We start from the raw sequence: 15,516 nt of genomic DNA, 5'->3' as shown, positions 1-15,516 counted from the left end.
GAAGAAAATGGCCATCGCCCTGGAAGTTAATTCACCATCAGCTGAACATTTAAACATTTGACTTTTTGGTTTAAATCACATTTATTTATTTATTATTTCAGGACAATGCACATTAATGAACATCTACAAAAGTACATGTAAATGCGCCAGATTATAGCCCAGGGGAAAATTTCCATCTGTACTCCATATTAGTATACATATAGTCACATAAAGAAGCAGGATATTATTATACTGTCAGATCCTCTGAGATATACAGTAAGCAATCATCCCAAAGGTTTTTTTCTTTTGAAGCAATATTTTGAGGGACTTTGAGGGCCAATTCCTATCTTAACCCTCAAGCTCAACCCTTAATCTTAACTGGCCCTCAAAACCAAGTGTTGAGGGTTATTTTGTCACTTAGAAATGGGACACCCCTTAAAATGCAGATACGTCTTCAGACTGTAGGGGGCAGAATAACGCCAAAGCTGCGTCCAGTCTGTCAACTCCAAAAAAGAAGAAGAAGAAGAACACATTTACGTCACGATTATTTATCATGATCCGTTTGTCAGTCAAGTTATTAGGGTTGTCAGTTAGTTATAAGATGATACTCATACAAATACCACAACCACGGACATATTCAGCTGACAGTTACCACACACCACGGCTTATTGAAAAGTAAACCATAGCAAACGATCGCTTGTCCGCACCGGCCGGCTATTGACAAAAGATCGTAAAATAAAAATAAATGTTACGCAACAATGACGTCAGTAATCCATAATATGGAATTGAGGGTTAAGATTGAGGGTTAAGCAAGGAATTGGAATTCACCCTTTCTCTCTCAGAAGAAATGAAGCAGCTCATTGCGGCAGCTCATTTGAACCCAGTGCGGTGACCTTTTGTTGCACAACGCGACACCTTTATTCTATGAATTTGATTTTGATGCATGATATTATATCACATTTGACTGTGAGTTTATGACCAAAAAAAATAAAGCAAACTGATTTTTGATGGATTTCAAAGATAGAAACCAACAAATACAGTTATATGTCACATGAAATACATAATAATATAGTGTTCGCTGTGATTTAAAACCTGTTATACAAGTCATTCTGCAGTTGTAGTGTTTCAGTGTGATTTCTGATGCGTTCTTATGTTGAACTTTTGAACACTGCAGTGATCAAAAAGTGACAGCCTGGTCTGAGGAGCCATGATTGCAGTACATTAATGCCCTTGGAGAGTTCTGCCAGTGACTTTTCAAATATGTGTCTTAAGAGCTGTGTGGCCTTTTGACGGACTACCTCTAATGACAATAATTCACATTCCTGCTGCCTTCAGCTCGCATGTAGTTCTGCACCGTTACTCTCACAGCTGTGAGCTGATCATAGAAATACTATAGATTTCTAAATGTGTTTAACAATTCTAATTACATTTACTTTGAATGTTATGACCTTGCGTAATGTTGTAATTCCCTTTTCTACAGAGAGCCAGTTTTTCTTTGAGAGTCTCCGTTATGAAGGCAAAGAATCTGATGGCCAAGGATGCAAACGGTGAGACAGCTCCACATCTTCTCTAATAGAAAGCACAATTACCCAGTAAAATATGGCTCATCCGGCAACAATGGTGGGAGCTGACAAGTTTTCAGAAAAGGCACTCACTCACTAAATCACTAAAGTGATTCACCTCCTGCCACTTCATAGAGCACTTTAGAGCAATAGAGCTGTTAGATAAGTGAGGCTGTTCCAGTGATAACACGAGGGTTGTTGCAGGGATAATACAGTACAGTACACTACATGATTGTCCAGATTGCTTGATAACTTGACAAAGTTCTCAGATTTAGATTTAGAAGTTTATCGCCCCCATAACTGCAGTGGGAAAAATCCATGTTCTGTTTGTCTGCTTTTATACAGATTTTTCATTCCTTTATAAAAGCTAATTTCATTAAAACATTAAAAAATCAAATTAGGGGTAAATTCTAGTATTTGTTATGTGTGTATCGATCATTTCCATTGGCCACGAAGTAACAATGGTGCATATGAACATATGAATAAATGCACATTCAAAGGTCTGTATATAATACAGGCCCCACATATCTGCACATTGAAATGAATGCAGGACAAATCCATACACAAATGAAAAGACAAATGAATGGATGCTTCCCAGCAAGCTTGTATGCATACAGTATACAACATACATCAAGAGGCCAAATATTAATGCATATTAACTGAAATAGATGGCAGGATGGCAGGATTGTCCCAGTCCATGTGTGGGTTAGGGCACTCTGGAAGCCCTCTCCTTCCTCAGGCAGGCCACACTGTGAATACCAGCATGGATAATGTGTTTGTAGGCATCGTATAGGTAAAATAATGTATGCTTGTGCATTGTTAAGTATTAGTCGGGGCACTTGTGAATTGACTACAACCCCTGCTGCACATGTGCTGCAACACTCAAACGGATGCATCTGCTTTGTCCAGTGCAGTTGTGATGTCCACATCAAGTACAATTAAAAAATCACCATTCTGCAGGCTGTTCTTCATTTAGAATTATACTGCCATGTCATCTTTAATCTACACACACGTGCGCTCGCACTTGTGCACACGCACACACGCTCGCACGCAGTGTATTTCACAATCTAGTGACAATTTTCACTCACAATTTCAACTCATAATCAGAGTACACCTATGGTTCCGGAGATGATAAATAACTTTTTGGATTGTAAATGTGATGGTTTCCGCACTATTTACACATTCAGGCGGTCGCTTTTTCTCGTTGGTTTAATATCGTGGCCGTGTTTCATTTCTTTTTGATTTGGTCTTTCACTTCCTCGTACGCCTCCATGAGGATTTCTCCCTCTGAGGAGGAAAAGAATGCCGCAGTTGTCATGGTGAATCTGAGACCGACAGCGAGGTCTATTTGAGGAAGCCGTGTACGCGCACTCATCCAGGATTGGTTTCACCTGGCTTGATGAATCCGTGTCTCCTCATCCTGGCTCGGTCTTTGTGCAACCATCTGAGCCTGGACTGGTTTTGGATTCGTTGAACCAGGATCAGTCATTCATCCTGGATATCTGAATCCTACTTTTGTGCAACGGGCCCCAGTTAAGTCAGTTGAGAACCAATTCTCTTAACAATGACTTTTTGGGCAAGAGGCAGCATAACACATACAACAAGAAGAGAAATGTCAACAACTAACAATATTAAACAATTCATAACGTGTTGAATAAAAATGGTTAAAAGCAAATTAATAAGTATATATGTAAAAAGTATATATAAAAAAAAGATATAATAATATTTGAAATGCATTATATTTGAAAGCGCCTTTCAAGACACTCAAGGTCGCAGAGTGTTACTATACTATAGTACTATATTCAGTATACTGAATGTAGTATTCAGTATACTGAAACCTACATAAAATAAATAGATAAAGAATAAGCTGTGTATTGTGCTCAATATAAAAAAAAAGGTGTGTGGACTTATGCTTTATAGTCTTGTAGCATTGTCCACGGCGGATTCTCGGTCTGTTGGTTCTGGCTCTGATGGGAGGGGAGGTGAACAGGGAATGTCCAGGGTGTGTATGTGTGTGACGTGTATGTGTGTGCATGGGGGGTGGGTATGGGAGGGGGGTCTCGAGTGGGTGTCACTCAAGTGCAATAGTGGAGAGCCGACAATCCACTGGTCCTTTTTCTCTGCCGCAGTAAAGCTTGAGCACCAGAGTGCACAGACCCTAAGTCAGGATGGTGCTGTCGATTAGGCAGAAATTGATCAGCAGCTTCTTTTGGGAGAAATATACAATACTGTGCAAAAGTCCCAGAAGTGCACCATGATCATTGGCATCTGGATTGAAAATAATGTGACTGAAAGTTGGTCTTGTGTTTTAGCAAACTTTGTGTTTGAGGTTGATGCTCAAGTGTGTCTTGAATAAACCTGGTGTAAGTCGATCTTTTTCACAGCAGATATTTGTCCACATGATACAGAGTAGGAATAGAAACAGGACAAGCACAGGTTTTTAAAAGCCATATATGTATACTTCCATAATGTTTTAAAGCACCATTTATTTATATATAGGTTTCATAAAAAAAGTAGGGACCAAAATTCCCCTTTAAATAAAACAATAGTGCGACAAGTTAAGAATACAATAGGGTGAATTGCAAATTGTAACTCTCAAAGTGAATAAGTCAGCTTTATTGTCAATTCTTCATGTACCAGACATACAAGGAATCGAGACGACGTTTCTCATTCGCCCGCGGTGAAACAGTTAGAGTGCGCAGGCACACAGATGGACGGAGATTCCTAATACTGAACTAAGAAAAACCTACATTTAAACATGTGAAATATAAAATATACATCAAATAAAAATAAAATTACAAAAGTGCAAAAAGTGCAAAAAAAAAGAAAAAGGCAGATGTAACGGTAGTGGCAGTCGAAAGATTACAGAGGTATGTTATGTGCTGTAGATGTAAATTTGTAACTAGTCTTATTAAATAGTCTTTTTTATCTCCAAATATATGTGCTATTTGCATATAATAATTTTGACATTTGACTATCAGTCTGATAGTCATTAGAGTGAAAATAAGAAAACGCTGTGTGACAATAAAAACAATAATGCAATTGTTTTGAATGTGTATACTGTTTATTTTTTACTGTAGTGTGTAATTAAGGGGCTGATACATTTCCATAATACATTAGTCACATATTTTATGACTAACTTCAGTGCAGTTTTCTCTCCATCGTTTCCTGTGACCATAACAAACTACTTGTGCCCACTTCTCATCCGAGCTGTAATGAATCTCAGACAAACCCAGTGACGTCCACTCACACTGATTACACTGACGACCACTTTAAAAAAAAACAACACCACGGTGATTGTAACTGCGATGGCGCCCTCGTTTTTTTTCCCTCCTCGCTGCTGTAACAACATCATTAGCGCAGCATAAAACACTTTTTACGCCTGCAGTGACCTTTTCTTTGTGTCACGCTGACGCCCGCCAGGGTACAGTGACCCCTACTGCATGCTGGGAATCCTGGTGGGCCAGAGTCCCCGGGAGATGGAGGAGAAGAAGGAGAGAAAGTTCAGCTTCAGAAAGAGGAGGGAGAAGCTGGAGAAGCGATCCAGCACCAAGGAGGTGTTGCCCGCCAGGTGCATCCAGGTGACCGAGGTCAAACCGGAGACCCTCAACCCAGTGTGGGACGAGCACTTTGTGTTGTGAGTGCAACTCTTTAACCTTTCCTAGTCGACGTGATGATGCATGTGACGAGGAAGGATTCACAGCTTCACACTAACACCCAGATCTGTCATGTCTCTGTGGACAGATTTAATTGTTCATTGTCAGTGTTTTCTCATGCACATGGTTTCATTGAGGAGTGTTTTATTGGTTATTTGGTGGTTGTTGTTTTTTTTTTCCCCTTACAGTGAAATAGATGACGTCCACAATGACCTCATACATCTGGACATATGGTAAGATTTGTACATAATAACGCTGTGAGTTATTCATCCATCCTCCATATGAGGGTTGCAGAGAACCCGGAGAACTAATTCTGAGGGGGTCACAAATCCGGGTCTTTTTGCTGCAAGGCAACAATGCTTAACACTACTCCACCATGTGACATTGGGTTATTCAGTTGTGTTATATTTGCTTTAATGCTGATTTTAAAAGTTAACACACAAACAAGTAATATAATCTGTGTTTATCTTTAAAAACATATACATATATATTTCCTATTTCTTAATTTTCCTTGTTCTATTTAAATATTTAGTATTTAGTATTTTTAATATTCTTAGTTTTACAATCTTATTTTACAAATTCAGTGACGCAAACCAATAATTTCAGCACTGATCAGTTTTGTTTTGTTTTAGATTCACCTTTTTCAGCTTTCTATTAATGGTCAAAACAAAACAAAAGAACAAAAAAAATCAAAACATGATAATAATGTGTTTTTTTTCCTGTTCCCTGAACGTCATCTAATTTGGGTTTAAACAGTCTGTGTAGACTGGAACCGCACTGGACAGTCGAGGAACATGTTGATGAAAGCATGTTCTCTCAGGATTTAAGTTTTCTTATAACTTCTGTCTTGTCTTCTCTGTCCTCAGGGACCACGACGATGACGTGTCTGTAGCTGAAGCCTGCAAAAAGCTCAATGAAGTCAGTGGACTTCGAGGAATGGGCAGGTAGAGGCATCTACATCATCTCAATCATCTCATCCAAAAAGATTTAAATGCAACTCCTTCACAAGTTCCCCTTTTGTGCCAAATTACCTATGAATCATTGATTCATTCATTCATCCAACTGGCTCTGCCGCTGTCAATAGATAAATACATTCTAGCTGCCAATCAAGGGGTTATTTCCATCTGAATTGAGCTCAGGCATTATAGCATCCGACTTGTCAATTAAGTTTTTATCTTTTCAGCTTAAATAGAGTCTGACATACAGGGAAGCCCACTGTCAATTAAGCAGTGAGCTCGGCAAGTTCAGTCGTGTCAGTGAGAGATCGTGGAACAGCAGACGTATGGAATGTCACTCAAATAAAAAAAAGGGACAAAGTGACAAAGTAACTCTGAAAAATAAAAGAGACATTAGTTAATAATACAAGTAAAATGTCTGGCTTACACAAAATGGCAGGCGAGAACCCAAAAGCACAACCCACAGACAGAGCAGCTGAGATGTAACAGGCGGTGTTTATTTCGAAGGCAGAGTTCAAACCAGGAAATCAGTCCGCGAGGCAAACAAATCCAATAAGGGGCAGGCAAAACAGGAAGGTCCACAGGTCAGAAGCAGGTTCAGGCAATATCAGGATCAGATCGGCTCTCTTTGACTGGTTTGATCTTGGAGACGTGGAACGTGGGGTGTATTTTCATGGAGCGAGGAAGGCGAAGGCGAACTGCAGCAGGGTTGATGATTTTACTGATGGGGAATGGCCCCACGAATCTAGGGGCCATCTTTCTGGATTCCATCTGGAGAGGAAGGTCATGGGTTAATAGCCATACCTTCTGTCCAGGCATCTATCACGGTGCAGGGATCCGGCATAGGTTAGAACTTCTTTGGTAACGGTTGGATGATCGCAGGAGGGCAGAACGAGCCCGTAGCCAGGTGCGACGACAACGCCGGATTTACGATTGGACAGATGGAATGCTTGCCTCTCTCTCTTCCTCGGGAAACAGAGGAGGTTGATACCCTCTAGGGCACTGAAAGGGTGAAAGCCCCACAGCGGAGCTTAGGTGAGTGTTGTGTGCATACTCTACCCATAGGAGTTGCCTGGACCAGGTGGACGGATTCTGGTTTCCATCTCCTGGTTCATTCTCTCTGTTTGTCCATTGGATTGTGGATGGTAACCAGAAGATAAACTGACTGTTGCCCCCAACAGCTGACAAAACTCTGGCCAGAAATTAGAAGTGAATTGTGGCCCCCTGTCTGAGACGATGTCACAGGGGAGGCCGCGCAGACGCAAAACATGATGGTAGTTTACTTAAAAAGTCCAGAATATAAATTGCCTTAAAGTGATAGTTCGGAATTTTGGACATAAGACCTATTTTCCAACTCAGCCGGTGTGATGGAGACGTCTGGAGACGTTTTGAAGAAATTTCATTCAGTTCTTCTAGTTGCCGAGTTCGCTGGTGCTATGGCTAGCGCAAGTCAATGGTACACACTAGCATGGCATTAAAAACACTCATACCGACTCCATAGTGCACCCGAGGCAAATCAATTGTAACGGCAGACTATCGATGTACATATCTGTGTTGATAGAATGTTTGAAATAAAACCAACCTTGCAATTTGAAGGATTTATGTCTCAGCAGCAGCAGCGCGTCATACTTCTGGCAGCGGCGGACTGATTCCGCTGAGAAAGTAGTCCCTCAAACATTCATGCGATGCAAGGTTAGTTTTATTTACAAAGGATTTGCCTCGGGTGCACTGTGGAGTCGGTATGAGTGTTTCTAATGCCATGCTAGCGTGTACCATTGACTTGCGCTAGCCATAGCACCAGCGAACTCGGCAACTAGAAGAACTGAATGAAATTTCTTCAAAATGTCTCCAGACGTCTCCATTACACTGGCTGAGTTGAAAAATAGGTCTTATGTCCAAAATTCCGAACTATCCCTTTAATATGTACAATAAAGTAAACTAAATCATAGCATAGAGGAGTGTTTTATTATCTTCACTACCTTTCCCAACCCAACCTTCACTAAACCACACCACATCCTTTCATATGGACAGCGAAAACACATGATTATCTCTTTTTTACTCAAGTTACAACTGAAAAATAGAGAGATTGGGCAACTATGGCATTCCAGTTTCTAATTAAAGAGTCACACCGCTACACAGCTGTGAAGGAAGGATTTGTTGTGAGTGCTATAACTATAGCATCTTCTTCATGTCTGCAAAAACCAAGCGCCACCCAGTTCCCCTTTAAAGAGCTGCCACCACTCCGCTTCCACCTCACATGCTTCCCTTTGTGTTCTCAGATATTTCAAGCAGATAGCGAAGTCGGTGCGCGCCAATGGCTCTGCGTCCTCAGGCTCCGAGGAGAACGCAGATGACTTCCTCGGCTGCATCAACATCTCTTTGAATGTGAGTGTTCAAAGTGGACGAGTTCAAAACAAACGCCTACAAAGTTGGATGTGCACAAATGAAACACGGCCACATAAAGATTGGAAGATTTTTAAAACGTTTCCCTGGAACCACATCAGTGCTAACAATTAACTGGTTTCCTCGTTGCAGGAGATTCCTGTCATGGGTTACGACACATGGTTCAAACTGGAGCCGAGGTCGAGTGCATCCAAAGTTCAGGGAGAGTGTCACCTGATGCTGAAGCTCTTCACCAACCAGGTACTGCACATGTTGCGTAATGTAAGATGTCGTCTTTAGTTCACATTATGAAGAACTGGTGGATTATGGGTAGTGTTTCGTTTTTGTTTTTCAAATCAGAGAGACACAGCTTTATCCAAGAAGGAATCAAACATCTCCATTCACAAGAAACTGCTGAGTCAAATTGTGGAGTATGAGCATGCACATGTTAAGGTGAGTCTCCTCCAAGTTGTTAATTCATTATTTTATCTTGTTAACTTGGACTTCCTGCTGAAATCCACTGAGTTTTGACAGACATATGAATTTTTAACAGTTTTGCCCGTTATAAAGAGGGTTACCATGGGTCCTTTGTGAGTTTTCAAAAACAATTCAAGGCCCTTGAAAGTTTTTGAAATATGCCCTAAATAGACATGGGTCTAAGTGATTGAATTTTGTGCAAGAAATAAGTTAAGTTGATATTTAGGTAAATGTGTCCCTTGTTTGGTACAACGCCACCTACTGTTTCATGCCCTGCATTGCTTGATGTACGAAGACTAGGCCAATGCAGAACAAACGTGGAGTCAGATTTACTATCGGTGTTGTGGAAACTGTCTACTGTCTCTCTCTCTGCTGTTGACGTGAGATTCCAGGTGAGATTAAGGTTTAGCAAGAGAGAGCAAGAAATGACCATGTGATGTCTGGGAAATTAAAATTCCATGGTCTCCAAAGACTGACTTTGACCAAGATCCCGAGGACAATCACTTGTCCAGATGCAGAGCGTGCTGCAAATCAATAAAAGTGGAAGCCATGGGTGAAGAGACTCTCATAAGTTGCCCTGAAGTTTGTTTTCTGTGATAGTCAGAGATACTGCCCTCTAAATATGACTTCAGCGTTTTCGAAAGGATGCAGCGAACATCGTATTTTCATGTGGGTGAAAAATACTGTATAGTCTTTCCACAAAAGGACATTATGTTTTTGCCATGTTTGTTTGTTTTCAATCTGGCTTTAAGCACTAGAACTCAAGCATAAAGGGTAGATTTGGATGGAATCTGGAATGCCCAAAGACATTTTGTTGGTAGAGCCCAATTTATACTCCTGCGTAAAGTACTCTGCGTAGGTTACGCAGAGTCCTCTGCGTCAACAGAATGCCTGTCAGAGAGCCTCTGCATGGTCTCTGACTGCACGAAATATATTTTAAGTGTCCGTCACTCCGTCAAGGGACAACGGAGACGGCAAGTGCTGTGATTGGTCCTCAGGACAGGCCGAGCGAAGCTGCTTTGTGCCGGCTCACAGTGCGCACCGAGCGTCAACAGACGCGGGGTGATCCTCGCCGACAACGTCGCTGCCAAACTATAAATACGTCTTATCACACACAGCACATGTTTAGACTCTGAATGGCTAATTTCCCGCCTCAAATTATCTTAAAACTGCGTTCCGTGACACAGAAAAGTGAGAAACGACCACTGTTTCAAGAACAACAGTCTTTCTCTCTCAGACGCCATTGCTCACTGTAGCCAGAAGCACAACAACCTTGCGTAGCGACCCCTACTGATCGGGCGGGAAATTGCAGCACGTATCCGTCCACGACGCAGAAGTATGAAGGCTCGAGGTGTCTCCGTGGTTACGCAGTCGGATAACGCATTACGCAGTCGGAGAAGTATAATGTGGCCTTAATCCTGCTACAGATTCAGGATTGTTATTTGTTAACTTGAGAAGATATGGGAGTGTAAGGGCACTTTGGGAAACTGGCTTTTCATACATTAATTTCACAAACAGATTTGTACTCGCTACAGTGTGATTGATTGAAATGACTTGCATATCCACCACATTTGACTCCAGAGAGAGCCTTACAACTGGAACGGACAGGTTTGTCCTCCAGCCTGGACTGTGCTGGCTCACCATGCTGTGCAGACTGATCTCTCACCTCTCCAACAGGCCATTATGTGAGTTTTAATGGCTGAATAACATTGATCAAATCAAATGTGAAAGCCTTTTTCCTCAAGGTAAAAAGATAAACGCTTTGTTTTTGTGGTTTTATTTTTTTCCCAACATAGTCGCTGGCAGTGCTATAGCAGCCACCATCGGACCCAGAGGGTGTGCTACTCCCTGCTGCTGCGCCTCCTGAGAACCATCGATGCAGAGTGGGACCCTCCCACTGTGAGGGGAGACCTGGTAGGTTTTCTGCCACTGGCTTCCTGGTAGGAACAAACCTTTCATCATTTGGAAACAGTCACCTCATTAGCTAAGCTCTTCACTAACATTCATCAAGGTTTTTGGTTGAGCCAAAAATGCCTCGCGGCCAGTGTGTCTTGAAGCTATAACTGAGGGCCCTTCCTGTGTCCAGGAGAGGCAGCTGTCAGACAGCTTCAGGCTGTACACAGAGCACTGCCTGTGTCTGATGAAGAACATGCGTCAGGTTTTCCCCTGCACCAGCGCCGCTGCCATTACGCGCTACGAGCTCATGCTGAGGTAAAGTCACACTGCCATCACATCACACACCCGCCCCGTGCTGCCATATCAACAACACGCTCAACCTCTCACCCCAACAGAGGCGCACAGAGAGAGACTCCAACCAGTCAGTCACACTCTGTGGAGGAAGCAGCGCCTCAATCATTTCTCATATCAAAAAGAGATTTTACACATTTGTTCCTGGCTTTGTTGAAACACATTGCTTCATATTTTTTTTTTTTTTTTTTTTTTTTTATCTCCAGGCAAAATGTATTTTTCTCTAAATCACATAATGCTTCCATTCCACCAGTAAAAGCAGTAATCTGATTATGTAATTTACATGGGCATAAGTGTTCTTTCACAGCATTAAAATGAAAATTACAGATTTAGATACAGTATAAATGCAATTTGACAGTAAGCTTATGAAACTTTTAGCTCAGGGAAATCACCAGAATCGTCAAGATTCAATCTTTAGAGAACATGAGGGTGGATTTCATGGACATCCATGCATTTATGTGTTTACACCAGAGAAGTCAGAAAAAAATATTTCACAGAAGAAAAATGTGTAGGAACTGTTGATCAACTGAAGTTACTGTCCTTTTTTCTTTTAGCCTCAAATTACCATCAGGGAAACAAGGGAAGTCTTAGCAGTAAACCTCAGAGATGTTACACATCAAACATGGCAACAACTGAATTCCTCTCACTGAACCTCACTCAAAACAAAACAAACCTTAAAACTGGGGTAGGCAACAGATGGATAAATAATTCCATAATAACTTCTCATAATAGTTTAAATAAAGTGATCTGAGAGAGGACTAGACTAGTGTCTACCCTGCAAAGCAACCTAAAACAAGAGAAGTGTCTGAGGGCCGGATTTACTAAAGCTTTGCACGTGCAAAAGCGTGTGCAAACTGGATTGCAAATTTGCGTTGATGCTGATCTACTAACAGGGAGCAACGAGGATTGCTTCTCTTAGGCGGCAAAATAGCACTCGTAATCCATTAAGTCTTGCCTTAATGAATATGCTATGTGGGGCGTTTACACGCAATTTTGCGTGTGCTGGGAGGAGAAAATGAAAATATGTTATTTTAGCACGTGCAAAGTGATTTATAAATTTTGTAAAACAACTTTGAGTCACATTCAATTACTTTGAATCTTATGTTATATGATATATTTGACCTGAAAGATGTCTTGTATTGTAAAGCTTTTTCTTTTCCTGTCTGTGTGTGCCAGGGGGATTGGCTACATGCAAAACATGCGGGCGTTTAAAACTGTATGCCCTCTACGAAATGAGCTGCATTTGGATATAACCACTGCTGTGAAGGTAACAATGAACAATCAAAAAATAAAGTTTTATACATGTAAAACAGGGGACAGCAAATTATACATATTGACACATATTACAAAATGATAATTGGAATTGTTATACAAGGACAGAATATCAGGTGCAGTGCGGGAATGACATTCTCCCCATTACAATCCGGTGACCCATCATCGCGAGTTTAATTGCATTGCATCGTGTTGATTTACGGAGCGTCGTAAGGTTCAAGGCTGCGTTATTGTCATTCTGAGCATGTTGCCGTATAATGAGAATGAATTTTGATACTAGGGTCGAGACGGTGTGCAGTAATAAAAATAGCAAATGATGTGCTGCATAAGTGGTGGTGTCGGTCGTATTAACATCAGCAAAGTACCAACAAAAGTGGCAAATAAGTAATTTGTGCTATTATCTCAACAGAAAGGAACAGCGGAGTGGTATGAGAGCTTGATTGCACGTTATAAACTCGAGGTTGGGGTAAGTTTATCCCCGTTTTTATGGGTTCTTAATGATTCAAAATGCAATATTTATCATTATCGCGCTGTGATTTTTGGATGTTCGCTGACTTGCAGACTCTGGAGGAGCAGCTGAAGAAGCTGGTTCATGTGGTGGATGCCGTGTGTGCAGACGTACAGAGAGCCCAGAGAATCTACAACAAACTCTTCTACAGGTGAATATCAATACTGAACACGTTAGAAGAAATATCATGACAAAGATAATTCCATAGGTAGTAATGATCGATGGAACAAATGGTGAAATGGAGCTGGAATATTAATTAATTAAAAGGAAAATTGGGGATTGTGCAGTATATAAATCTAATTAGTATTAGTATTAGTATATAAAGCTAATCTCAGCAATGTCATCTTTATAGCATTAAGGCTGATTTCAGTTTATATCATCCGTCGCACAATGACACTACTGCAGGAAATCGTGGGGGCATAGCATGAATGTTAGGTATAGAGTATATTCCAATCTAGAGCTGAGACGATTAATCGAAGAACCGATTATTAATCGATTCCTAAATTAATCGCCAACTATTTTGATAATCGATAATCGGTTTGAAGCTTTTTTCATTATTAAAACAAGATTTCTGATTGTTTTATCTTCTTAAATGTGAATATTTTCTTGGTTTCTTTGCTCCACATAAACAAAGAAATCATTAAAACTGAATCATTTTGGTTTTTGAACAAAACAAGACATTCAAGAACATCGTCATTTCCAGCTTTCATCAACATTTTTCAACATTTTATGGACCAACCGATTCATCGATTAATCGTGAAAATAATCGACAGATTAATCGATTACGAAAATAGTCGTTAGTTGCAGCTCTATTCCAATCAGTGAGGAAAACAACAAAAAAGAGTCTCTACAAGCATTTAAAACTGGCTGCCTGATCTTACCCACTTATCCATACAGCCAGAAAAACAGAGCGTGACTCCCAAGCGCTCGGCTTCACTCACTGACACGCTGTGGTATGGTAATGCGACGTGTTTGAAAGTCATGGAGGACATACGGGAATATTGAAAATGCCACTTGTGTTTCAGTCTATTTTGGATCGAGCACAATAAAATAACCTCTTCAATGGTTGCCATATTTGTTGACGTGGTGCTCGGCACTGCCCTGCAAATGATGCACCGAGGTATTTGATGGAAATCAATTTTGGGACCGAAGGACGTAAAATGGACGAAAGTATACATGGGACATTACGTACTCCGTGCATTTGACCGGAAACTGTCTGACCTCATGAGAAAGCTCCCTCCTTATTGGATAAAATGTTGTGGGATGTTTGACAAGTTCCTCCTACATTTACTCTACACTCTTAATCCATGGAAGCTGTCAGAATATTGAGCTATTTAACACAGTTTTTACCTCAATTATTTCATGGCAGCAGCTTTAAGTTCAGACTCTGGTCATTGATAATAGCATGTGGCACTCAAACGCCTAACTAAAGCCCACCAGCTTTTATTTGAAATGATCCTGGTACCAACACACTCAGGCAACATGAAACAGTCGTGATACTAATTCATTTTATGTCACCTTTTGAGTTTGCTGCTGTTCTAAACAGCAAACCACAAGTATGAAAAGTATGGTTTATTGTAATTTTTTTCTTTGAGCTCTGTACTGTGTTAGAATCGGAAAACCTCAACACCGAATAAATCATAAGAAGAAAGATAATCCTGCTTGCTGCCACAGAGACACTTATTAGCGTTCTTTGTTTTTGTGCCCACAGTGCTGTGAAAGTAGATTTCTTGAGCATATCATACAGACAGTTGGAAAAGCAGGTAGGTGCTTGAATATGTGAAGAGTGAAAACTTTTTTTTCTGCGGCTGCCGGGGGTTTTGACACTTGTCTCGTCCCTCAGGTGGCTGATGACGTAAATGTCGCGATGGAGCGAGTGTGTGGGACGCTGGAGCAGGAGAGCTCCAAACTGACTCAAACCATGGGCGAGACCATCTACGAGCTATTCATGTCTTTGAAAATCCTCAAAGGCTTCCGGGAGTTTCTTCCACTCAAGTTGGTTGAAATCAGTTTGATAAAAGATTTGTGACCGAATGAATCCGTCTGTTCTTCAGTTTTGTTATGTGGTGCTCTCTCCGACAGGGATGCTAAAATGTTGGCCTTGACGGGCTTCCATAACTGGTTCAAGTCCTCGGTTCATAAGTGGCTGCAGATCATTCACGACAGATCATGTGACAGGATTCGTAAAACAGTGGAGTCTGACAAGGTGAGCGGGCCTGTGATTGAAATGATGCCAGTATCTTGAACTTTCAGAAGATGTATGTTTTATTACAGCTCCAAATGATATGATAATGATAATTTTGCCAAAAAAAAAAAAGAGCATTGAACAAAAGAAGAAAAAGAAAAATCTGATGCATATAAAAATAAAAAAATACTCACCGAGGAAACTGAAATTAACATCCATCACTATAAATATAGCTCTGGTATTTTCCCAATTGTAATATATAATCATTCCGTCCATTGAGCCGTTGATAAAA

General features: G+C 40.8%; 1 protein-coding gene across 1 annotated transcript in view; it reads left to right on the top strand.

The window, feature by feature from the left end:
- Positions 1 to 15,516, top strand: part of baiap3 (BAI1 associated protein 3) — a gene marked incomplete at its 3' end in the record, with an annotated part of 53,944 nt that overhangs the window by 30,368 nt on the left and 8,060 nt on the right. The window contains 16 exon segments of the mRNA XM_083895877.1: positions 1,460 to 1,526; positions 4,965 to 5,178; positions 5,386 to 5,430; positions 6,064 to 6,141; positions 8,433 to 8,538; positions 8,689 to 8,796; positions 8,896 to 8,988; positions 10,594 to 10,697; positions 10,809 to 10,926; positions 11,099 to 11,223; positions 12,436 to 12,526; positions 12,941 to 12,997; positions 13,093 to 13,190; positions 14,751 to 14,802; positions 14,883 to 15,034; positions 15,122 to 15,245. Coding sequence (XP_083752003.1) covers positions 1,460 to 1,526; positions 4,965 to 5,178; positions 5,386 to 5,430; positions 6,064 to 6,141; positions 8,433 to 8,538; positions 8,689 to 8,796; positions 8,896 to 8,988; positions 10,594 to 10,697; positions 10,809 to 10,926; positions 11,099 to 11,223; positions 12,436 to 12,526; positions 12,941 to 12,997; positions 13,093 to 13,190; positions 14,751 to 14,802; positions 14,883 to 15,034; positions 15,122 to 15,245 — 1,632 coding nt within the window.

Source organism: Microchirus variegatus, assembly GCF_963457635.1.
Source record: "Microchirus variegatus genome assembly, chromosome: 10".
NCBI classification, from domain to species: domain Eukaryota; kingdom Metazoa; phylum Chordata; class Actinopteri; order Pleuronectiformes; family Soleidae; genus Microchirus; species Microchirus variegatus.
This window is presented reverse-complemented; position numbering and strand designations above follow the sequence as displayed.